Source organism: Propithecus coquereli, unplaced genomic scaffold (genome assembly GCF_000956105.1).
Source record: "Propithecus coquereli isolate 6110/MARCELLA unplaced genomic scaffold, Pcoq_1.0 Scaffold344, whole genome shotgun sequence".
Classification (NCBI taxonomy): domain Eukaryota; kingdom Metazoa; phylum Chordata; class Mammalia; order Primates; family Indriidae; genus Propithecus; species Propithecus coquereli.
The window spans coordinates 946,632-973,113 of NW_012149108.1; the positions used below are offsets into that span (position 1 = coordinate 946,632).

The 26,482-nt window shown below is 45.8% G+C and overlaps 1 protein-coding gene across 1 annotated transcript in view; it reads right to left on the reverse strand.

The window, feature by feature from the left end:
- The window catches only part of TENM4 (teneurin transmembrane protein 4), a 431,524-nt gene that overhangs the window by 14,973 nt on the left and 390,069 nt on the right, over window positions 1-26,482 (reverse strand). Inside the window, exons 24-27 of the mRNA XM_012651003.1 lie at window positions 25,643-25,797; window positions 19,475-20,352; window positions 6,311-6,483; window positions 1,682-1,917 (exon numbers count right to left, since the gene is read on the reverse strand). Of these exons, the coding sequence (XP_012506457.1) occupies window positions 1,682-1,917; window positions 6,311-6,483; window positions 19,475-20,352; window positions 25,643-25,797 (1,442 nt within the window). The remainder of the gene's footprint in view (window positions 1-1,681; window positions 1,918-6,310; window positions 6,484-19,474; window positions 20,353-25,642; window positions 25,798-26,482) is intronic.

Here is a 26,482-nt window from a genome sequence, read left to right on the forward strand (position 1 = left end):
AGAGCACCATCAATCTCAGGCTGGGAGAGGGACCAATTAGAGCCTGGGAAACTTTTGGTCCAGTTCACACAGCAGAGAGGAAATCCTATTAGTACTAATCACTGCCGTTTATTGTGCACCTGGGGTGTGCCCGCACCGGGCTAGGTGCTTTGAATGTATTATCTAGTTGTGCAGAGGAACCGGAAGGCTCAGGGGAGTTGCTCAAGGATACACACACAGCCCAAGCAGGAATCAAACGCAGGTCACACTTTCCAGCGGGTACACTGCCTCAGATGTGCGGGAAGGGCTCTTTGAGAATTCAGAAGGGGACTCAGGCCACAGAGAACAAAGAGAGCTAGGCCTCCCTTAGGGAATGAGTGGGAAGCTGTTTTCCACATTAGATAGTTGCTAGAGTTCTTAGCTGAGTTCTTGGCTGTTGAGGGCACAAAGGAAGCCTGGTTTTCTGGGTTCTAGTTGTGTGATGTTGGACAAGTCATTGTAATATGTCTGTATCTGTTGTAGGCCTATTTTCTAGTCTTTACTACCATCTCAGCTATGGGACTCTGGAAAAATCAATGACCCTCTTTGGATCTTGGTTGCCGCATGTGTAAAACAGGGGCTGAAATGAACTTTCTTTGCTAAAGGGCAGGGGACTTAAGAAAGCCTGAGCTGTGTTGGTCTGAGGATGCTTCCGTGGTTTTCACAATGGTGGGAACATTTAGCTCAGTTCTGTGGTTTGCTTTAGCTCAGCAAATAACTCCTGAGCACCTGTGGGCTGCGAGGTGCTGGGCTGAAAGCCAGGGCTAGTTCATTAGCTTTCCCTCTGCCTGTCACCTTCCCTTTTCAAGCTGGAGGGAGAAGAAGCTGGGCAGTCAGGTCCCAGGGCGGATGCCACACTCTAGAGAAACATGGGTACAAGGCAGAGAAGGAGCTGGCTCAGAGCATCCACATACTAAAAGGCACTCAGAATGCCAGACCATGATGCCAGCGCCCTGGCAGTGACAGCGAGGGTGAGGCCATTTTGCTCATTTAGGGAGGGTAACTCTGCCTGGAAAGAGTGGAGAAGGTGGCTGAGGTTCTAAATAGCTGAACTGAATTTTGGGTCATATTAGCAATAGTAATAACAATAATTGTAACAATGGGGCGGGGAACCTACCTAATGGGTACAGTGAACACTATTTGGGTGAATGGGCACACTTATAGCCCTGACTCAAGCATTACAAAAATAATTTAACCAAAAACATTTGTACCCCCTTAATATTTTGAAATAAAAAATTGTAATAATTATAGCAAGAGTAGCTATTTTTGAGCACTTATTTTATTATGTGCCAGACTCTGTATAAGATGCTTTATGTATTACTTCTAGTCCTTGTGGCCATTTGTAAAATTGGTTTTATCTTCCCCATTTTATGAATAATGAAATTGAGGCTCTAAGATTCTCGACTTGCTGAAGTTCACTCAGGGAACAACACATGCTGGAGATTCAACTCAGACCTGACTAGCACCAAAGCCAGCGATCTTTCTTCAAATAAAAACTGGAAAGATATACATGAGCCTCTTATGGCACGTGGTTCCCTGCTTTAGTTCCCCCCTTTCGCAGATGAGAAAACTGAGGTCTCTGTTTCCAGAACAGAACCCAATTCTCTAGATTCCCAACCTCCTTTCCCCGCAGGACACAGCTGCTTCCCGAGGCCTTGCTCACCCGCAGCCGGCGCCCAAAGACCGTGACCTGGCCCCGAGCCTGCTCCTTGCGCTGCCGCCACTCCACCAGGTTGAGGCCGTTGTCGATGGGCAGGGTGACGTTCCTCTTGCCCACGGTGGGGTTGACGGTGCCAGCCAGCAGGTGGGGCTCCGTCTGCAGTGCCACCTCCATGCCGTTGGCCAGCAGCAGCCGCAGGGAGCCGTCAGCCCCAATGTAGTAGCTGTTCCGGACTTGGTCTGAGGGGAGGAGAGGCACAGACTGCTCAGAGGGAGCGAGGACAGAGGGGGTGTGTGGAGAGCAGAGGCGGTGGTGGGGAAGCTAAAGGGTTTTCATTTTCTAACTAAAGAAGCAGTACATTATTGTTAAAGAAAACTAGGAAAATATGCAGAGAAGGTCATCTCCAACCTCAATACCCAAAGAAAACCATTGGAAATGCTTTGTATATTTGTAGATTTTAGGCTATTTCCAAATGCACGTACAGGTTAAAATAGTTGCTTATAGAGTTTTGCACTGATCATTGTATTATATAATGTTATTCAATGTTTTTCATAAACATTTTTCTTAATGACTGTACAGTATTCCACTGTATGGAAATACTATGATTTATTTAACCAAGCCTCAAACAGATACTCAGTTTGCTTCCACTTTTTCACAATTATAAGTCATACTGCAAATACAGTTTAAGCATTATGTTAAGTGAAAGAAATCATATGCAAAAGGCCACATATCGTGTGAGTCCATTTATATGAAAAGTCCAGAATAGGCAAATTCATAGAGACAGACAGAAAATTGGTGGTTGCCAGAGGCTAGGGACAGGGGAGAATGTGGAGTGACTGCTAACAGGTATGGGATTTCTTTTGGGGGCGATAAAAATGTTCTGGAATTAGATAGTGGTTATGATTGTACAGCTTTGTAAATATACTAAAAGCCATTGAACTGTACGCTTTAAAAGAGTAAATTTTATGGTATGTGAATTATATTTCAATTTAAAAATATATTTTTTGGATAAATCAATGTTTTAATTTTAGATTTTTTAATGAAAATAGATTCCTAAAAGTAGGACTACTAGAGCATAGGGTTGAACACTTTTAAGGCTGTTGATATACATGAGGGTAACAATGTTCTTTATGACAAAGTTAAAAATAATTCTGACACTTAAATCACTGACAAAATGACAAATATATACAATAATATATTTTAAATCATTGTCATACATATATGTGATACATATATTGTCATATGTGTGTATATGTCATGTATACATATATATGACAATGATTTAAAAAGAGGTCTGATTTGAAATTTTAAATTTGATTAAAACATTTTAATTTAGATCTTCAGCCAAAAGAAACTTCTGGAGGGGAAAAAAGTAAATTTCAGCTGTAAAATGCACACCAAGCTCTTTTCTAAAAATGGAAACAATTATCGCTGGGTTTGTGCTGCATTCTCCTGACTCCTGCCCTTCCTCAGCTGTTCCCTCCGTCTGTACTGCCCCTCTCTTCAGTAAGTGCTAGCTTCAATCTTTCCTTCAAGGCTCTGCTCAGATGTCCTCTCTTCCCAGAAGCTCCCCCCATTCCTGTGGTCAGATGAATGCTTCCTCTGCTGTACACTCCTCAGCTCTTTATGGGCCTCCTCATGGTCTTGCAGCTGAGGGGTGCAGGGTTCACCTCTCTGTTGATGCACACACTCTCACACATGTAAGTGCTTGCGGTGAGAGGCCTTATTGCACAGAGATGAAGAGCCTGCATCCTGCAGCCAGGCTACCTGGGTTTAAGTTCCAGCTCTGCTACTGCCATGCTGTAAGACCTTGGCCAAGTTCTTAACCTGTCATGCTCTGTTGCTTCATCAGTGTACTGGGGACAATAGCTACATGCTTGCCTCACAAGATGCTCTGAGCATCAAGTGAGATAACGAATATGAGAAGCTGAGAACAGTGCTAGCATATAGTGTTATACAAAGGCTAGTGTTTTATGTGCTAGTCGTGGTCACATGTGTCTCCTACTGTCTCTCCTCTACCGCCCCCACTCCATTTCTCTCTCTCTCTCTCTCACACGCACACACACGTCATAGTGAACTTTTCCAGCACTGATCATGGTCCTCCAGTAGCTCCCCATGGCCTTTATATCAGCAGTTAAGAGAGTGGGTTCTAAAGCCTGTTTGTCTGGGTCCACATACCCTGTCGCATGTGTGATTTGGGCAAGATAATTAGCCTCTCAGAGCCTCTCACTGCCTTCATTTGGAAAATGGAGATATTAATAATACCTATGTCACAGGCTTATGAGGTACGACATGAGATACTGCTTAGTAAGACTATGAATGTAAAATGCCAAAAATCATACTTTGTAGTTAATAAGTGCTCCAAAAATATTACATCATTACAATTACATGTGCTCAGTAAATCAGTAAATATTTGCTGGATTGAACTAGAGATGTTTCAGGCTATGTCCAGCAATAAAGAAGTAGTTTCTGTAGGAAACTCTCACTGAATCACCCCTGCTAGGGTGGCATCAAGCTGGCCCCTCTTTCTCCCACTCCCTCCCCACTCCATCTTTCTCCTTTTCTCTCTCATAAACACGAAATTCTAAAATCTGCCTCCAACTTGCTATGCATTTCTTCCTTTGAACAGTGAAGAAGCCTGTGTCAATTTGTCTTTGAAAGCGGCTCCTTGCTGAATTCACCCATGTCCATGAATGGAGACTTGGGAGGGAGCGGCCTCCGTGGAGGCCCATCTCAGACGGTCCCCACTTCATGCGGACTGTGATTTCCCAAGGCCGCTGCTCATTAGTAGCTACTTCTTATCACTTCCCATAGTTTAGATGTAAGATGAAACCGAAAGAGCTTTTCACAAAGACTCGACTGAGGCTGCAAAAGTGAGCATCTAAGCCTGGTACTCGAGAAGCTTGGCAGAGGCACCAAAGAGGAGAAACAGGTACCTCCTTCCCTGGATTCCAAGATGCGCTTTTTCTTTTCACATTTTAAAGTTTCTGAAATTGGAATGTGTCCATGTATGTCTTTTGAACACTGTGACTTTTTTCCCTCCGCCTGAAAAGTTGTTATTAAATTGATGGTGCATTTTAAAACTGAGGAATGTGGCACTTTTGAATTTTAAAAAGTTGCCCAAATATAAGAAAGCCTGCACCGACCTTTGAGAAAAATAGTCCAGCCAGTTTAGCAGTATGGAATGGGTGGATGAAACAATTCTTAATCACAGGGAAGAAAACAGACCCAAAGGCCTGAAGGCCTAGATGTCTGAGTCCCTGGCAGCCCTGAAGTCCTTGGTCAGAAGAATCCTGGCTGGCCCAGAGGGGCACCTTCTCTTGGAAATAACCAAGTCAGAGCATAAGTACCTGGGGTGTGTCCCAACCCACCATTGAAGGTGGTTGGGTCGGGCAGAAGGAATTCCAGGGTTTGGTTTCTCTTTCTTTGACTGAGAACCTTAATTGTTCTTTGAGCTCACTGAAAGGCAAAAGACTACATTTGGGAATAAAAGTGATTGTAAGAATATATAGACATTTGTTTTCTTATGGTAAGTTAAACTGCTTGCTAATTAATTACTTAATTAATACAAGTACTTACTGAGCAATACTATATGCCTGGCCCATGCTAGTCACTTTACATATGTTGTCCAAAGAGATTGTCTGAGTAACCCTATGGGGCAGGTATTGTAAGTCAGCCCCATTTCTCAGACCCAGAAACTGAGGCTCAGAGAAGAGGAATGACTCCACCCAGTTCACACAGGTAGGAACTGGCATGGGGCCCTGGTCTGTCCACCCCAGAACCCCTGCTCTTGCCACTGCCCACACCACTCAACACAGCTTCAACTGACTTTCTTTTCCTGGAGGAGAAAACTGAGGGCCACAGTGGATGAGGTGGACTGGAACTTGGGCCTCTGAGTGTCCACGAGAGGCTCCTTTTACGACTTTACGTTGAAACCTTTGGGTGTATAGAGAGCCATCTGCAGGGTGGGGTGGAAATCAGGCCAGGCTTTCCCTGGTGATGGCTTCTTTCTTTTCAAGCTTGCTAAAGCCAACACAGCTGCAAGCAGCCCCCGACACACCACAACCCATGAGAACAACTGAGGCAGACAATTCACAGCAAGATTTCATCGTTGTGATTTACCTGAAGCTAAAAGACCACCCCACACCAGGATGACTTGACAATGCAGAGAAGGGTCTCTTGTCTATGGAGTCCTAGCAGAGGCACAAGCCTTCTCACCTGGGCTTCAGGGAGGATTTCTCCATGCCCAAACGCCTAGCATAATTAGTTGTAATTATTCTTGTCCTTTGTCCTCGCCTGCACCAGTGGGAGCATACGTCTTTTAATCTGGAAGCCATTAGCATGGCAGAATAGTGAGGTCACCTGGATTAGCAGCTAATGGATTCTTCACTCTTTGTTCTGATGATAATAGGATGGGACAATGAAATACTGTTCTGAAGATTCTGGGAGAGAATTTACTGGATTTCAGGCTGGTATGTTTTGCAAATTAGGTGGTGATACAGAGAGAAACCAGTTGTGATGCTTTGCTGTTCTTGGGCAGCTCTGGCAGTAGCTTGTTTCCTGTATCATCCATCTCCAAAGGGGTCTTTCCACCCCTCTGCCTCAGTTTCCCCAGGCCCCCACCTGGCTTACCTTGCAGCAGTGTGTAGAAGGCACCTGAGGCAGACAGGTTGGTGGTTATGGTGACATCATCCTTGCTTGAGGTCTCTACCTGGACATGCACTGAACTGTCTGTGTCACTTCGGAAACTGCTCACCTGGCCGGTAGGGAAGGTCACATTTGTCAGGCGGCCAAAGCTGTCATACCTGGAAACCAAAGGGGGGACACTGAGTAACAGAAATAAAATGACACTATGGTTTAAACTTGGCACGTTCTACCTCATGCCACAGTTTTGTGTGTTCTGCTTTTCTTTCTGGTCAGATACATTTTCATGTCTTCCCCATCTCTTTGCACAGGACCACAGATTTTGGAATCTGACTCCATCTGCTGATATCCTACTGCAGGAAAATGACTGACCTCTCTGAGTCTTCCTTTCCTAATCCAAACAGTGGAGATGGTACCACTGCCCTGCCCCCTGCCCGGGACTACCGTGGAAGACGTGGGAAAGTGCCTGGTAGCTATAAACTAGAATGCACTTGGAAGGGCTGGGATGATCATGGCCGTGATGAGACAGCTGACCCAGGATCTTAGAACTGGGGGACTCCCCAGAATTGACATAGTCAAACTCGATGCTTGAATACCTCCTGCAAAATCCTGAAGAGCTAGTTTTACAGGTTTTTGCTGAAAAATGCTAGAAATGGGAATCATTACCCAGGGGATTCCCAGAAGATACAGATCCTGGGAAAAAGGGACTCAGAATTCAAACCAGGACTCAGGTCGCTAAGACTTGCAACCCTCCCCATCTAGATTTCACATCTGGCACTAAGCGTCTATGTATCTGCAACTCTCAGAACCCACGGCTTTGGTCTGGTATGGTCTTTCTAAAGAATCATAATTGAATCTTAATTCTCTTCACCATTCTCCTGACAATAATAAAAGAAATATCTACCATGATCGAGCATCTCTAATGTACTAGGCATGGCGCTAGTTACTTTTCACACATTTTTATTTAATCCTCATTTAATACATTTTTCTTTTAATCCTCATTTAATCCAGTCTAAAAGGTATGTATTATCTCCTTTTTGGAGGATCAGAAATTGAGGCTCAGAAAAGTGAAGTCATCTGCTCAAGGTCACAGAGTTAATAAGTGTGACAGAATCAAAATTCAATTTTAAATCTACTTGCTTCCAAGCCGCAACCTGCCTCTCTGTCTTCAATGAACATTTCTGCACCATCCATTTGCAAGTATCCATTGCTTGCGCGCCTCCCTGCTGCAGATGTGGCTGGAAGAAGGCAGGAGTGGGCTATTAACATTTTAATTATTGGTTTTAATTAGGGGAGGCTGAAGTGTAAAAAGGCAGGCTTAAATAGCCTTTTTGCACTTGTGTGTGAATGGGGGAAAGTTCTTCATCTACATGTCAATATTTCTAACTTCTGCTCCTGTGCAAGGCTGCAGCATGGATTCAGCTGGACGTGTCTCCCCCGTGTACTTTGAGTCTCCCTATTGGACTTTTTTTTTCTTTCTTTTTTATCGTTTTGCTTTTACTTCTGGAGTATAGTTGGCCTCTGGGTCCCTGTGAGGGTTTTAACAATGGGGAAATGAAAGGCCAGATAGGTCGGCTCCATCCTGGCTCTTCCTGTGATTCCTTCTGCTTGGCCTAGCTTCCTGCTGGGACTCCTGGCTCTGCAGCTTGTGTGGTTTCAGCTGAGACTTGGTGGGTGAGACTAGGCAGGCCTTTGCTGAGCAACTTTAGGCAGGCCTTTGCTGAGCAACTTTCTGCCCAGGACCAGACACTTGAGTGCTGCACTCCAGATCCTGCCATTTGCCAGCTCTTTCTGTACCTGTGCCTGGCACAGATCATGGCACTCTTCACACAGAATGTAACAGTCCCTGGCACACTCTGCCCAGAGGAGGCGCTGGTAAAGGTCTTTTGAATGAATGACCCCAGTCCTTGGGTAAAACCAATTCTTGGGGAAGGGCTCAGGGCCTTTGGGAAAGTTGAATCTCTCCATTGTGGAGGCCTGAGGAAGGGGAATGAAGCCCTTTCCAGGACGGCAGGCAACGCGGTGGTCTCTCCTACGCTACTTAGGCTGGGCTTGGCAAGGCAAGGCTGTGGAGCGGTACTGGGGGCTCTACTACAGGCAGTTAGGGGCTTTGAAAGCCTGTTTCCTGTCATGATTTCTCCTTTCTCTTCTTTAGTACTGAGCCAGGTTCTTCCAAGAGAAGGTCAGTCTGGCCTAGGAAGGCTGAAGCCTGGACTAGGTGGTCACAGGTGGAGTGCCCCTCAGAGCTGGGTGAGTGAAAGGACGGCATTGCTGATAAACTATCTAACAGAGAAAAAAAGGGAGAAAAATCACAGCACACAACTGCCCCTTTGTTTGCTTAACCACCTGTGGCTTGACTTGTTTTTATCAGGAGGCTGTTTTACAGAACTGGAACAGTACTGAGCAGACAGGAAAGGGCGTGTAGCTTCCCTCCGCATCTGCCTGAGCACATTCTGAGAAGTCTGATAAAGCCAGTCTAGCAGAGAAGTAAAAACACAAATTGCCTCCTGTTACCATTTTACAACAATAGCTGCTCTATCCTTTATCCAAATAAAAAGCCTAAATCCCTTATTCTCAGGGCTGGCACTTTTTTCTTTCTTTCATGCTATGCCTTTTTCTCTCTTGGAAAGTAAAATAAACTCCTTTTTTTAAAACCTATCCTAATCTTTGTGTCAATAATTCTTTCTCATCCTGCGTTAGGAGTTCCCACCCTAACAGTGAGGAAGTAGTTCTGAAATGTATGTCCTAAGGCTTCTTTCACATGGAGACACTCCCTCAGAGCTCTGCTCCTGTCAGGTTTAAGAGAGGCTGGAGTTCATTTTTAACCCTTTATGGGCACTGAAAATTTGAACAGGAAGGAAAGTTACAAAAATGTGTCCAGTGGTTAAGGTTGGGAAGTAGAATTACAGGTGATTTTAATTGCTTATATATATATATGCATTTTATATTTCTATGATTTTCTATAATAAACATGGATTATTTTCACAATCAGTAAACTACTGTCTAAGTAATACCATGAGTTCATGAGCATGGCCATCTTGGAGAAGTGGACCATTTAAATTACTGGCATTCCTAGGAGAGTCTCACTTATAAGGCAAGCTGCTAATAGCAATTTCCAGGCCTTTTCAGCAAAGTATTACTAGGGCACTCCAAGTTTCTGAGCTAAAAAGCAGGACTCTAGGAATTGGTCTTGCCCTGGTCATCTTAACTGTGTCTGTGGTTCATGATTACACTGAGTCCTGTCAGATCCTGAGTCATTTTTTTAAATAAACAGGAAGATCTACTCTAGTCCATCAGTTTTATGGGATGGGGATGCTGTTCTAGTCTGATTCTTTGAACATCTGTTACGCCTCTACATGCTCTTTATTAAAATGAGAGTATTCACTCAGACTATCTAATCTCCTGATCTAACCACATAAAAAAGGATTTTATGGCTGCATATGGTGGCTCATGCCTGTAATCCTAGCACTTTGGGAGGCTGAGGTGGTGATATTGAGTGAGCCCAGGAGTTTGAGACCAGGCTGAGCAATATAGCATGATCTTATTTCTGGCCATAGAAGCATGTGCCTGTAGTCTCAGCTACTTAGGAGGCTGAGGCAGGAGGATTGCTTGAGCCCAGGAGTTTGAGGTTACAGTGAGCTATGATGATACCACTGTATTCTAGCCCAGGCAACAGAGTGAGACTCTCTCAAAAACAAAACAAAAAACCATTTTTATTATGCCATGCAAGATACTTAAAAAGTAGCGTTGGAGTCTTACAGATAAGAATTGACAGAGAGATTATTAACTAGGGGTCAGATATCACTTCAATACCACTTCTAACAAGGCCTTGTTCAAATGCCACCTCATAATGCCCTCCCTGGTCTCTCCCACTGATACCCTGTGCACACAGATCTATCCTAGAATGCCTCCCCTGCATTGCAGTGCTGATGTACAAATTGTCTGTCTCTTCAGACTGTGAGTGCTTAAGGTCAGAACAGGTCTGTGGAGTTGGATCTCCAGGCTGGGAGCCTGGATTCACACTGCCTGGGTTCTGCCACATGCCAGCAGCATGACCTTGGAGGACTGGCTCTCAGTTTATATCTGCTTCCCCAGCATTGGGACTGCCATAGAGAAGATAGGCAGGGAATGTTGGCTGAACAAATAAATAAAGGCAGGATTGGATGTGCAAGGCCTCTTTCCTGCTCTGTGGGAGAGGAGAGACCATGATTCATTTACACACTAGCTCTTGCAGGACTTGGCAGAAGGTGGACATACAGTAGGTACATGATAAACATCTGCTCAATGCACAGATATGGAAACAGCGCTCACTAAATGATGCTTTAGCAATCTCCCCAGAATTTTAGTCTTGAAGACTGAAAGAGGCTTTATAGAAAGGAAGACAGTTGTAATTATTATTGAAGGTAGCCTGTGATGCATAATTAAATTGAGCCTGAAGAAGAGACAATGAAAAGGCCCCATGCCTTCAAGATCTGGTTTTCATTTTATATGAGTGGTCAAAAAAACAGTAATTTCCACTCCTCACATTTTCCATTAGAAAGACTGAATGTCTTAATTAAATGAACATCAAATAGAACGACGAATTAATAAAATTTTCTTGTCTCCTATTCATTCATTTCTGTACCTTCCAGAGCTTGAGAAATGCCACTGCATCTCTCTGCTGCTTGATCAATACCTGTGATTATCCCATCAGAACCCTGTCCCTTCGGACTCTGCATGGGAAGAACTGGAGCTGCCCATCCTCTGGACCCTGCACACCTTTGCCCTGTGGGCCGCCTCTGCAGAACCCTTTCTGCTCCGCTGCAGAGCTGCTAAGAGCTGCCCAACAAGATGCAGGGACCCGGAAGGGGCTCCAAGTGGCTGCCTCACACCCCGGCCGTGTGATTGTGTGGCTTTTGGCATTTGTCATGGCAAATTTTCTTTCTTTCTAACCAAGAGGAATAGAAGGAACAGTTGGTATAGAGAGGTCTCTGGAGCCAGATGATCTGGGCTTTGAATCCAGGATCCACACTTGCCAGCAGTGAGATCTTGGAGGACAGGCACTTGGTTCTGTGTTCCTCCTCACCTTCAAGCTCCCACCACAAATGATATTTTTGCAGGCATGTTATATAACAACTTCGTTAACTCTCTGTTTCCCCCTCTATAAATGAGGATAATAAATACCTATCTCATAGAGACACTGTGAAGACCAAGAAAGGTAAGTATTTAAAATGAAGTGCCAACTTCTTACCAGGGCCTTCGGGACCCCAAGAGACTGTCCTTACTGGAATGTCAACCCCCTGAGGGCAGGAACTTCACTGGGTCTCTGCTGTATCCCTGTAACTCAGAGGATCCGGCATATAGGAGATGCTTAATAATGTGAATGAATGAATGCTGGCTGCATGGCCTGGCTCCTTCCTGCCTCTCTTTCTGAATTCACCTTGAACCTCACTTCTCCGTATGTTCTGCGTTTCCCTGCATCTGCCTCTGGTTCCCAAATGTGCCAAACTCAATCCATGCTGGAGGCGCTCAACACTTATGTTCCCTTTGCAGGAATGCCCTTCCCTCCAAAGTTGGTGTGGCTCGTTCCTTTCATCAGTCACACTTCAGTTCAAGTGTTACCACTTCAGTGGGGTCTTCCCTGACCACCACATTTTCTTACTGCATTGTCTTCACTATGCTTATTATCTTGTTTACTTGTTTGCTGTCTGTCTGCCCCTGCTAGGATATAAGCTCCAGCGGCACAGGGGCCTTGTCTGTGTTCTCGGTGCCCAGTGGAGGACTCAGCATGTAGAAGGTACCCAGTACATATTTATTGAACAAATGAATAAATATATAAGTAAATAGTAGATATTATTACTGAATTTTCAAGCCACTGACTGAGAGCAACTAAGAACTTCATCCGTTTTTCCTTCGCCCTCCATATGAGGAGGGGAAAGCTCGCTAATACTCCCACAGCACCTTTTAGGTACCAGGCACCATGCTCACAATTATCTTTTGAGTAGTAGGCATTACTCTTGTCATTTCACAAATGGTGATGGAGAGGCTCAGAGAGGATCAGTAACTTGCCTCAGATCACGCAGCTAGTAGAGAAATATAGATTCAAAGTCAGGTCTGTCTGATCTCAAAGAACATATTATTTTATCAAGCTTCCCATAAAAATGATACTGTTTCAAGTGAAAACCTCTGTGTTCATCTCTGTGTTAAAGAAAACGTGGTGTCTGGAAGCCTCAAGTGGGTCAAGAAGTCTGCCAGCTTTCCCTTCAGGGGGCTTTGCTTTGCTGTCACGGCAATGGACTCTGCAGCGATGCCAGGTCCCCATTTGGGGGTACAACAGAGACTGCCAGATGACTGCTTTCTTTACTTCCTTCCACTGACTTTCCTCCACTCCATTTGTCCAAAGCATCTTTGGAGCATAGCGAAAGAAAACATATAAAAGATTCATATTGTTGCTGTGAACTTGGCTCTCAGAAGAGGATTGCTAAAGGGTATCTTCACACACACCGCGAGGCTTTCTTCTTCACACTCAGTACTTCATCTCAAGCCGCTTACTATGCACAGCTGGAAAGGAAACTGCCAAATTGCCTCTGTGATACTCAACTCTTGCTGATCTTAACTTGTCGGTCAAAACATAAAGATCTGTTTTTTATGACTTTGAGCTGGGATTGTTTCAAACAATGCTGTCATCAACAAGGGGGAACTGGACGCCGCATGGTCTGTGAATAATTAGAGTCCCCAGCCCATGCACACTGACAGTCCCCTGGCTCAGGCCACTGTCACAGATGGCATCACTGCATCGTTCGCTACTCCAAAACAGGGTCAGAGCCAGGGCACTTTGTGGCTTCTGCAGTAAAAACTTGCACTTGCTTCCCATTTCACAAGAGTGAAGTCCAGGCTTTAGGACCCCCAAGATCTTGTCCACCCTGCCATGCTGTACTTGAGGCAGTGCCTCTGGGAGAAAGTGCTTAGGATTCGGGCAGACCTGGGACTGAACCCTGGCTCGCCACTCACGTCTAACACGTCTCGCAGCTGCTTGATCTCTGTGCTGGTTATTCTGTTTTCCCCCCAGATCACTCTCTGCCCTTGTCTGTGCCCAGAGCAGCTGAGCCCTGCAGGCTGCATCCCTGGGGCACCTTGCTGGCTTGCTTCTGGTTGGGTCAAGTCAGGGGTAGGCACTGGTGAGACAGCGGAGTTCAGGGGAAGTTCCTCCTCACCCCTCTCTCCTCCAGTGCTGAATCTCCAGTGCACGCTGCGCCTATCCTGATTACGCTTCAACCAGGTGGCTTCTCCTTTCCGGTCACACCCCCCACTAGGCTTCAGCCACAAGAGCCTGCAATTCCCCCACCTTGCCCCGCAGGCTGGAGGTTGGTAACGGCTGTTAACTGTTCTTAGTGCCTCAGCACCATGTCTGGGTCCCTTATTCCTGCCTACACCTCTATAACGTGTCTTCATTTGAAAGGTATTTTTGTTGAGCATAATATTTGGGTGGAGAGGTTTTTGGTTTTATTTTTTTCTTTCAGCACTGCTGTCTTCTAGCTTGCATGGTTTCTGATGAGAAGTCTGCTGTAATTCTTACCTTTGTTCCTCTTATAAAATGGCTTTTTTTCCTAGCTGCTTTCAAGATTTTCTCTTTTTCTTTTGTATTCAGCCCTTGAATATGATATGCCTAGAAATGCGTGTGTGTGTGTGTGTGTGTGTGTGTGTGTGTGTGTGTGTGTGTTTATTCTGTTGGGTGTTTTCTAAGCTTTTTGGATCTGTGGTTTGGGGTCCACTATTAATTATGGATAATTCTCCGCCATTATTTCCTCAAATATTTCTTCTGCCCTGTTTTTTCCCTCTTCTCCTAGGATTCCAATTATAGGTATGTCAGACCATTCGATATAGTCCCACAGCTCTTGAATGCCCTGTTCTGTATTATTTTCCCCACTCTTTTTTTCTCTGTGTGTTTTAGTTGGGTAATTTCTATTGACCTGTCTTCTTTCCTCTGCTTTGTCAAGCTGTGTTGTCAGGAGCAAGGAGCCCATCAAAGGCTCTCCTTGTCTCTACAACTGCGGTTTTCATTTCTAGCGTTTCTATTTGATTCTTTCTCATAGTTCCATCTCTCCGCCGAAAAGATCCATCTGATCTTACACATTGTTCACCTTTCCCATTAGAGCCTTTAATATAATTATAGTTATTTTCAATTCCCTGAAAGGTAGTTTCAACATGTGTCATGTCTGAATGTGGCTCTGGTGACTTGTCTGTTGGGAATCTGCTTTTTCGAGCCCTTTGGTATGTTCAGTTGAACGCGTGACGTCTGGTGTAGCACGGTAGAGACCGGGCAATGGGCGCGGGCCTGGACTTTGGTGAGAGGGTTCAAGTTAATTTAGGTAGGATTTGGGCCGTCTTTGCAGTTGTTGCTATGGTGAACCTCAGTGCATCACAGGCTTTAAATGCGTCTAGCAATTCCTTGTGTTTAGGGTACGAAACTGCTTTGCCAGAGGTTCTGTTCTCCGAGTCTGCTCCACCCTTTGCCTGTGTCCTCCCTTTGCACTGCGCCTCAGAGAGGGTCTCTTTCCACTTTCCACGCTCTCGCCCCTGCTCTCCCCCTCTCCCAGAAGCATCCTGCTCCTCGCTGCTGCTTTAGCCCTGCAGCTGGCCGTGGTGCTGGTGCAGCGTCCTCTCCTGTTTTGGCTGAGCCTCAGTGTAGGAGTGGGGCCTCTCTGGTGCCCTGCCTCTGCTCAGGCTGCAGTTCCGGGCTCCTCACGTACTCCTGCTCCTCTCCCAGCAGTTTTTTTTCCTCTCTTTTTCTCCCCTCATTCAGCTGAAAGGGTTCCCCCAGTGCCCAAGCAGGACAGCGTTACCTGCCCTTCTCTTGACAGGTGGAGGCTTTTGTTCCTGATGGGAGAGGAGGTGAGAAGGTCTGGGTGGAGCAGGTGTTTGTGCTCCTCCTCAGCAGCTGCTTTACACCCCCCCTCCCAGGTCTGCCACAAGGGACACTTCCTTAAATCTTTCTCTGCTCTTTCCTGTGGGAAAACTCCTGGTGAGATTTGTGGAGAAAATGCTGAAGAGGATGTGGACTCCCCCAGTTTCTGCAGCCTCCGAGGGCTTCATACTCTCTTACCAGTACACAGTGAGCCCCCACAAATTCGCTGACCACCCTAGCTGAACTCTTCCTACCTGCGTCTGATTGCATCTACCCCAGGCAAGCTAGTGCTCACATCTTGTCTCTTTCTGCAGAAGTCTGTCGCTCTCGGATTTGGGCCGGTTGGTTGCCCTGTGACCTCAGAGGAGTTCAAGGAAAACTGATGAATTTGCCTTTTGTCTGGCTCATTTTCATGATCAGGTTGGGAATGATGCACTTTCCAGCTCTTCTATCCCTAAGCGAAACCCACAAGCCAAGTCTGTTCATTTGACCCATTTGAGTGAATTCTCTGTCCTGTCGGGAGCACCAACGGTGCTGGAACTGAGATTTGAATCTAGCATTCTTCTCACTACAGCATATTTTTTTCTTCCATCTTTATCTCCCTTTCCTCCTGAGTTTACATTTCATTCATAAAATCTTTACTGTCTGTCAGCCCTACTAGCTGGCTTGATACAGAGACAAACTAGTAAGGGTCTCGCAGCAGTTAACGTGCGTGTAATTATAACACAGCTGTCACAGGGCACTATGGGAGGCCAGAGCCACTTCCCCCGTGAAACTTGGGGAAGCTGCTGCTCACACCCACCCAGCAAGTCAATTCTGGGAACTGGCTCATGCTCATCAGGCCATTTACTGAGCCACCAAATGCCATCTGACCAGGAGCCACGTCTGAGAGTAATGATGCCACACACTGGAGATGAGGATGGCATTTCCCGCTCCTTTGAGGTTTTCTACCGGCAGACCCGTGGGCTGAGGGGAGGAAAGTAACCTTGATTCTCTAGAACTGTGAACTCTTTAAGTCAAATTGCTCTGAAGTGTGTGATGTTATGTTAGATGTATTATTTAATCTCTTAAGAGGATCGATAAAGCCAACTAAAACTTGTTTCAATAATAGCCCATGTCACAGGCAAGCCTGGGCTGTTTTTTAAAAAATATTATTAATAGAATATTTGGGTTGGAATCCACTAAGCCAGTGGTCTCCAACCTTTTTGGCACCAGGGACCAGTTTCATGGAAGACAATTTCTCCATGGACTGGGGTGGGGGTTGGGGGACAGGTAGGAAAGTGGGGAGGCGGAGCTCAGGCCGTGATGCATGGCCGGTGGGTTGGGGACTGCAGCACTAAGCTACCTAATGGAGCTACAGGTAGAAAATTCACTGGAGCAATGGTTCACTGGCAAAATCTGTCCAAATCCTTATTAAGACACACCATAATGATAAATACACCACACCCTTACTTCTACAGAGCCTCTAGTTTTCAAAGTATTTTTATTTTTGGTATTTATTTAGCTTTTGACCCTCATGATGCCCCATAAATGGGGTTACTTCTGTCTGGTTGAGACCTGAATCTGGAAGCCAGCTGGCCTGACCCTGAGTCACACAGCTAACATCCTGTGAAAACAGCTATCTGGCACCCTTGCTTGTTCCCAGTATGAGGTGAACCACTTTGCCTCAGCCCACTCTAAATGCCATCTTCCAGCCCGTTTTGGATGTTCTCAGGGACCTGACTTCTTTCCTGGTTCATATCTTGATCTCTCACACTTGACACTTGATTCTGCTCCTCTTGCCTGACCTCTGATTCCTACCTACCTCAATTAAAACTTGTGTGTGCTCCTTTGATCAGTTTACTTGCATCTGCTCCTGGGGAATACCTTTCACACCCAAATAACACACCTGCAATGACTGGTGCTGCCACGAACACTGCTTGAACTAACAGCAGCAGCAGCAGCTATCATTTGAGTACTTAGGATGAGTCAGACATTGAGCTTTCCATATTTTAGCTCATCGAAATTTTGAGCCTCAGACTATCCCTATGATATAGATGCTGTTTTAATCCTTATCATACAGACAAGTCAGCAAGAACATAGGTGAACCTCGCCAGGGCGGGTGAAAGAACGCAGACCTGTGTTCTGGCTCTGCTACATATTCACTGTGTAATTTTATGCTTGTTACCGAATCTTTCTGTGCCTCAGCTTGTTCATATGTAAAAAATGTGAATGATAATTCCCACCATCTGAGGTCGCTGTGAAGACTAAATGGGAAAGAGCCTGGCACATAGTAGGATCTCAAAAAAAAAAAAAAAAAAACTAGTTTCCATTTCTAATTTAGGGCTTTTCTCTTCTATATCTGGTTTGCGTCAACAAGGATCAGTGTTCCTCCTGGGTACTGTGAAGTTGATTCTTTGGAATTCCAAATGGCATTTTATAAAAAGCGATTATAATAACTTTCCTTTTTCATAAAACCTCAACTGTGGCTGTACATTTCCTCAAGGAAAGAGAAGGAGAGATCCTCTCTGACAGAAGTGTAGGGAACAGCCTTAGATTTCAGGGGTGGTAGAGAGAAGCGGTTGCCGTGATGTGCAAGTATTTATTTTGGGATCTGGGGGAGTGACCTTGGGAATTAATTGAGTGCACAGACTTGCTCTGACAAAGAAACCCCTGTACTGGCTAAATAATGTATAAGAGATTTCCATTGGGCAATGGAGAAAATTGAATTATTTAGCGTATTTCCATTTCAATGAGTTAATCAAGATAATTGCTGTTTCCCTGGATCTTTGTCTTTTCTTTGTAATTAACAAGGTCCTTATTTGAAGAAGGGAATTTAGCCAGTGAACTTTGTACAAATTTCTGTGGCATTTTTTGTGCACATTATATTTAAAAATCGATTACAGATCCTTTTCCTTTGGATTCTACTAGGACAGTGAGAAACTGATGCTTGATCAAGCTTGAGAAAAACTTAGGATTCAAGGAGTCAAGTTCATTGGGAATTAACAAACTCAGCTGGGGAGGGGGGAAGGCAGCAGGGCAGAGCTGAAAAAGCATGAGCTCTGGCATCAGACAGACTTGGGTGTGATCCTGGTTCTGCTATGTTCTCACTGTTAAATGGTGGGCACAGAAACCGCTCTGAGCTTCAGTTTCTCAATAAAACAAATAATAGTGTCCATCTTCCAGAGCTGTTGTGAGGATTAAATGCAATGATGCTGCTCCTAGCCCTCAGCTGATGCTCAACAAGGCTAGTTCCTGCCCCGTCTCCCACATCCTTATGTAATGGTGACATATTCAGCAGTCTTAGTTGTCTGGAACATGGCTAAGATCTCAAAGAGACGCTTAAAAATTTACACAGAAAAGGAGATGTTAGTTCATTCATTAAAATATAGAGGAACATCTCAGACATATATTTGATTTTGGCTAGGATCATAATAAGCTGAACTTCTGGTTCTCTGGCCACACCCCTTAAGAAGCCCTGTACGATCAAGAGCAGGGAAGGGAGCTACTGAGGTGGGCATTAGGACTGAGACAGATGGTGACACAAGCGCCACCCTGAGGGAGGAAACTGTGCCCTTGAGATCAGGAGCTAATAAAAGAATAGTTTAAATCACTTCAGCCGGGGGCGAAGGGGTCTGTATCCTCGTTTCCCCACTTCCTGGAAGCTGTCTTCATACTGCAGCATAATAAGCAATTGTTGTTGTTCCTTATCAATGACTGACTCATAAAAAGAAAGGTTTCATTATGTCTGTGTTTGAGAAGGGAGGCATGTAACACACTTCATAAGGAATTCCACCCAATATGGTTAAAGTGAAAATTTTTTGGGGAACTTGAAGACATGAGCTTGAATTATGTAGAAAATTCACCCACATGGGACTGTTCCTTCTCCCCTTGCCATACTTCTAGACAGTGGTCATATGAAGATGCTAGCACTTCATCAAGTACTTTTCATCTACACCATCTCCCTGTGGTATGCTGGGCAGGTATCCACTGTACCCATTTTACAGATGTAGAAACTGAGGCCTAGAGAGATTAAGTCCATGGTAGAGCTGGATTGAAGTCCAACTCCTCTGACTCCAAAACTCATGCCTTTTTACTATACCATTTCCTTCCTAGGAGAAATCATCTGGAATAAGAACATGCAGAACATATCATAGGTAACGGTTTGCATCCCAAATCGTGAATTGAAATGAAATACACCCCCTAATTCACACCCTATCAGTTTATCTCTGATCCTACAATGCACTTAATGAAACAAAACCATTAAATAGTCTTGTCTGGATACTTACTCGTAAAATGTTGTCCATCCATTTTCATTGCTTTTGGTTGCAAGAAGGCCGGAGTTGCCATGGTATGTCATCATGGCCAACTCGTGTCCTTGTGTGGTCACACTTTTGAGTGCACTGTTGGTGCCCATGGTCAGCCAGTATACCTGGCCATCTGGGACCACCAGCCAGAGGGGCATCCCAGTAGAGTCTCGGCGGACATTAACCATGTTGCCATTGTTGTCTGTGATGAGTGTGACGTCGCCGTCCCCAGTGTAGGTGAAGTTGTACAGGTAGTCTCCTGTGGGAAGACTCTGGGTGTACAGGTGCTTGCCACTGGTATCAAACAGGTAGAGCTCCTGGTCGATTGGTGAGGACAGCTCATACATGTTCTGAGTGTTGAGGAAAGGCTTGTTCTTTCGGATAAACCGAATTCGGATATTCCCAAGGTCAGCCACATAGAGCTCCCCATCCGCACACACGGCCAAGGAAGAAGGGGTATTCAGCTTTGCATCCTTGGCATAACCATCGTCTCCAGAGAAACAATCACAGTTGGCATCGTTTTTACAATCACAGCCACTGGGGGCCCCAGCAACGAGTGAGATCTCTCCACTAGTGGTGACCTGCCTGATGCGGTTGATCTTTTTCTCATCAGTCTCAGCAATATACAGCACCCCATTGTGTGAAACAGCCAAAGCGGTGGCTGACTCCAGGGTTGCGTGGATGGCCACCTTGCTCAGCAAGAAGTGGTCAATGCCAGGGACCTGGCAGTGCATGGGCCTCCCGGCGACAATGCGTACCTGGTGATTTTCAGAGATTTGCAGGACCACATTGTTGTCAAGAACATAAAGTGAGTTGTCCATTGGGTTGATGGCTAAGTCTGTGGGCCACTCCAGGCGAACCTGACAATGAAGACACCAACACTCAAATGACTGGCAAGATGCCCACACTAATCATCCCACATCCCATAGAGCTTGTACCAGCGTCCACACTGCCTTCATGTACAGTCTTGCTCGATCCTCACGCAGTCTGTCATCAACGCTGAAGTGTCAGCCCCCTGATCAGAGTGAAACCATGACACAGCTGCCACTGAGACATCTGATAGTCTCCGTTAGATGGACAAAGCATGATGAAGTGGATAACGACAACAACAACAACAACAAAATAGCAGGGAAGTGGACAGACTTTGGAGTCAGATCAGCCTGGGTTCAGCTCCTAGTCCACCACTTATGACCATGGGTGAGTTACTTTGCCACTCTGAGCCTCAACATTCACATCTGGAAAATAGGAGTGACAACAGTGCAGAGTGCCTGACCCACAGCGAGTGCTCAAACAACGGCAGCTGATGTTCTAGAGGAGGGAGGGGAGGGCAGATGGAGTCTGCAGGCAGAAGTGGGAGTTGTTCAGAGGCTTAAGGCAGACTCTTTGTGAATGGTGGCTATGGTACATGCACGGAAGATGACTTCTCAGCTCCAGTTCATGGATTAATGAACTGGCTGGGGATATAAAGACAAAATAACTATAGCCATTGTCTGACATAGTTCTAGACCAGTGATTCTCAAATCTGGCTTCACATTCAAATTACCTGAGGAGATTTTAGAAAATATTGGTGCACAAATCCCACCTTTGGTCAGTTAAATCAAATCCCCGGGTGTGGGGCTCAGGCATTGGTATTATTTTGGAAATTTTCCTGGTGATTCTGGGGTTGAGACTGGATCCTTGCTCCTTACAGTGTGATGATCAGACAGAGCAGTGTTGGCACCGGCAGGCACTAGTCAGAGAGCAAAATGGCAGGTCTTGCCTGGAGCCTCGCATTTAAGCAAAATCCCCAGATGATTTCTGTGCACACTGACACTTGTGAAGCCCTGCTCTAGATAATGGTTTCTGTATCTCAGAGAAGAAGTCCTCCTGGAAGGGGTGATGGCAGCTGTCTGTGGGCACTAGCAGTTCAGAGGTCCTGGGTGCCATGCTAGCCTCCTGTGAGCCAGGCTGGGAAACTGGCAGGGATCGTGGTGAGCCTTCAAGCGGCTCCCAGGATTGCAGCTGGCAGGGCCTGAGTGAGGAATGCTACGTTCAGTGCTATAGAGGCTCGGTTGTTGGATATGTCACACTGGGAGGTGCTGGCACTAAGGGGAGCCCTTTGCTGACTGTGTCCCTCAGAAGTCCAGCCATGCTGTGTGGGGGCCAGAAGTGCCAACAGGTGCACTTGTGCTGGTTTTCCTACCCCACCTGAAGACTCATCTCCCCTACAAAGCCTTGATATTTGGTCCACCTTGGGGCTCACTTAAGCAAGTGTATACCTTTAGAAAAGAAGTTTCTCTTCCAGGAATTTGCTTTTGTACACCATTGTCTGCAAGAGTGTTTATCACAGCCATTTTTAATAATGGTAAAAAACTGGAACCTAGGCAAATGCCCAACAACCAAGAATTAGCTAAATAATAGTACATTTAGTTCACCTACAAGTTAGAATGCTGTGTGTAGTTGTTAAAAGTGATGTTATAGATGGATATTTAATGACATGTGAAAATGTTTGCTATGTATTAAGTAAAAAGAACAGGTTATAGGACTGTAAGCACAATGTGATACCAATTGGAGAAAAAACACAAGAAATTTAGAATAGATTATGGACAGAAAGGAGATTAAAAGCTCAAGGGATATATACCAAAATGTTAACCATCCTGGAATTAAAGGTAATTTTAATTTTCTTCTTTGTGATTTCTAACTTGTATTTTTTACAATGTAAAGGTGGTAATTTGCCAATGTAAAAAGAAACCCCAATAAATCATATATACATGAGATGAGGCCACCCCCAACTGTCCCCTTCAGCTCAGGGCCACTCAGGCTTGGGCAGGCCACTCCTCAGTTCTTCAGAGCTCTGTCCTCAGGTCCTGCCTCCTAACGCCTCCTTGTTGCCCGCCTCCCAGCCGGGTCCCTGACCCACAGAGCCAGGGAGCCACAGCAGAGGGGCCGCCAGGCCAATGCTTCACACTCCCACGCTCTCTGGAGCACAGCGTCAGGCAGCTTTCAGGCTGCATCAAGAGCACAGTGTGCTCTAAAGTGACAGGGTTATTTTCAATTTCCTAAAATCCATTTCTTGTCAACACTGGCTGCTAAATATTTTATGCCCTCTGGTCCTGTGGCACCTTGGGGAACTGCTTGAAGAGACCTCTCTATCTGTCATTATGGTGAAAAGATGCTCCCTGATGGATGGGGTGGGGAGGGCGAGGGGAGGACGAATGCAGAGCAAGTGCTTTCCTGCGCTCTCCCCTTATGCCGAGTGCACAGAGGAGCCTGGGGAGGGGCAGGGGCACTGCTCTGGGAGTCGGGCCCTCACGCTGCCTGTGTGATGATTCTGGACCAGACCAACCACCTAAGCCTCTCCGGTTCTCCTCCCTGTAGGAAATGATTGGCCAAGGCTAAATTTCCCTCACCAGAATGGAGGGACTAGACTTTATAACATCAGAGGTCCGCCAGCTCCCATGTTTTATGGTCCTAGCATGGAACGGAGCTCCCTCTGCCCTGTGCTCCTGAGCACGCTGTGCCTTTATTAAAGCCCTTGAGCCGGCTGCCTTGTCGCGGGAGGTTTGCCTGCACACGTGGACTGTCGGATGAATGAGTAAACGAATGGCCAGGGAATGGGGCACGGAGAGAGCGACAGACGGGATCAGGACACCTCGTTTTCTGTGCCACTGCCACAATTACCACATGGCGACTGACTCAAGTTTCTTAGACACTGAACTTCTTTCCCCCTATGTAAAAGGGGGTAATAAATATTACATAGGGTGGTTGTGAGGATCAAATGAGACAACAGACAAGTAGGTTCTTTGTATTAATAGATTATAAAGGGAACTAATGTTTCCATCCTATTCCTTACTAGCAAGCGGGCACTGTGCTAAGCAATTTATGTATGTGATTTCATTAAAAAATTCTTTTCTGCATCCCTGATGGAACCTGGCGCAGGGCTCTACATTTATAAACGCATTTTATTTTATCAAGCCTCAGCTTTCTCATCTATAAAATGGGGTACATAATATCTACCCCATGGGATTATTGTGACCATGAAATAAGAAAAGAGAAGTCATACTCATCTCTAAATCCCATTTCTAACAGAGTGCCTGGCACATAGTAAGTTCTTATTTGGGACCCTAAGTACAGAGTTATACTCTCTCTATGGTGGCCATACCCTGCTGAGCTGAGAACTGATCTCCAGTACTTAACAGGCTGCAGTACCTTCTGTTCCTTCTTCTACTCTTGCCTCCCTCTGGTTTCTTTTTGTGCCTGGTCTGGGTCTCCTCCCAGAGGAGCTGGTCCAGCTTCCTCAGTTCTCCCCTTTGCACTCTTGCCTCTGAGCTGTGCTCTTCTCTCTCTGGCTTAGCCCCCTGCTCCCCACGGGGCAGCAAAGTAGCTAGGTGTGTGTAACAGAGGAAGCTCTGAGAATGGAAGCCATTCTGCCCATATGTGTATGTAAAAATATATGCCTGGTGTCGGAGAGTTTGGTAAAAAAAAAAAAGTCCCATGCCATGATTCAGACGAAGGTAGTGAGGGCCAGGAGTGTAGCAATTTCAGTCCAGGATTTTTGAATCTAAGTGTGGGTTTTCCCCCTCTCCACTATATGCGACTTGTCTTCCAAGCCTCTGATCTGGCTGCTTGGCAGTACCTCCATCTGAAGTTAAATAATTTTCCAATATGTGCACTGAAAATTTTCGGCACCCTGTGCTGGCTGGTTGAGAACTGAAAATACTTGCATGCACATCCTTAGGCCATAGCAGCTTCCTGATGGGTAACTCAGGCTTGCTCACAGACCAGAGAGGGAAACTCTCCAGCCAGCAAGGGGAAGCCTGCCAAATCGCAAAGACGAGTGGCAGAGAACAGATTCCATTCTGGAGTGTAACAATCACATTAGTTGGCGCAGAGGGAAACCACCCCAGCATGCGACGGGGATGTGACATGTGCTGGGACTGCCAGCAGCAACCACGGGGCCCTGAGGAAGGGCTCAGTGACACGTGTCAGTAACAGAGGCAGGCATGGCCAGCGAGACTGGGGCAGGTGCCACAGCCAGCGGAAAAGGGTGTGCGTGTGCAGGCCCTCCTAAAAGTGAAGGGGTTTAAAAAGCTAAGTGCTGCTGGAGCTGAAATCAATTTGCAGTTTGATATAATTCAATGCTCCTGATTTCCCAGGTTTTGGTAATGTTGGCAAGATTCAGCGCAGGCCAGGCCCTGCCAAGGGATCTAGCAATAGAGGACCCATCCCTTGCCAAGTCATCACAGGATGTACTCACAGCCACCTCTCGTGTCTCTGTCTGACCTATGCTGCTGTCTGCCCGCTAAAGTCCAAGCTCTTTGGAGTGGTATGGCAAGGTCCTTCCCTAACTGGCCCCAAACTCGGCTTCCTGTTGCAACTCCTACTACTTCCTTTCAAGTACCCTATGCTCTGGTATTCGATTTTCCATGTTTTTTGAGTGTACCAGGCTCATTAACACCTTTGTGCCTTTGCATATGCCGTCTCCTTTGTGTGAAATGTCTCCTTTTCTCCCTTGCCACTCAGCAAATCCCTGCACAACCTTTAAAACCTGGCACAAATGTCATCTCCTTTGTGAAAGTGGGCACTAGAACTTTTGTTTATACATCACCTCCGAATAGCCAAGCAGTGCTAGGAGCCTTGCATGCATCGTTTCATGTATTCTCAAGGCCATCCTCCCAGGCTGACGTGAATTATTTCCATTTTACAGATAGGAAAAATGAGGCTCAAAAGACTTCAGAAACTTGACTAAAGTTACTCAGCTAGTGAGTGGCAAAGCTAGGATTCAATCCATTGATTCATCAATTAATCAACCAACAAATACAGGCTGTGCTCCTACTATGTACCAGACACCCTGGTTACAGCAGAGGAAAAGACTGACAGAATTTCTGTCCTCATGTAGCTCACAGTCTAGAAAGAGAACAGACAATGTACAAGTATCTGTCGGTGTTACCAAAGAGGAAGTTCAGGTCCCTGAGCCTCCACTACGGTCACACATTGTTACCCCGACAGTGAACTCCCAGGGCATGGCTGTGTCGTGCTCATCACAGGCCCAGCACATCAGGGGAGTGCCCTCACAGGCTGGTTCAGTGCAAAGACGAACTGCCAATGGGCCGGCCAGGTGCAGACAAGAGGACAGAACCAGGGCTCTGGCCGATGAGGCCTCCTCCTTACCTGAGAAATATCCATGACAGAATCACAGCTGAGAGGCCGGGCTGACGTCAGATCATTGGAGCCCAGCAGGGTGGAGATGATCCCGTTCTGATCAACGCGTCTGATCATGGTGCCATCCACGAAGTAGATCAGCCCGAACTTGTCCACCGTAATGCCTGGGGGTGGAGAGGCCAAAGCAGGGAATTTAGTGTTAGAGATGACAAGGACCCACACTTTCAGGAGCCTTGCTAGCTGACAAAGCCCCTCCCTACGTGACTGATCTGTTCCTCCCACAACCTTCATTCCCCTTTTAAAGATGAGGACACTGAGGCTCAGAGGCTTTGAGTGACTCATTCAGAGCAGGGATGAAAACACGGGTTCTCAGATCTTCCAGGACGCTGGTCCCACCTTGCTGCCCTCAGAGATTGTTATCTATCACCTTAGCCATCCACTAAAACTGGATTCATAACTTCTTGGGTTTTTTAAGCTCTAGAGGTAGTGGCAAGGAGAATCTTTTTCAATATTAACACTGTGAATTATTTAAAATAACCTACTTTTGAAGCTCTGTAATTATAATAATTGAATCTCCTTTTTCATAACAATTTTTCTTTTCTTTCAAGATAATTTTCCTTCATGTTTTTCTATTCTTATTATTTTAGTTTCATTGGTCATTACAAAAGTATAGACTCTAAAATGAATCTTATGGATTTGTGTAGAGAATATTGTTGAATTTAATTTCTAAAGAAGGCTCCTGAAGAGAGGAGTCAGAATTCTCACTCAGCATCATCTGCTGTGTTCACCAGATCATCCCACCCCGTTAACTTTCTCCCTGACCCAGCTTGTGTGACCGTGGGCAAGTCC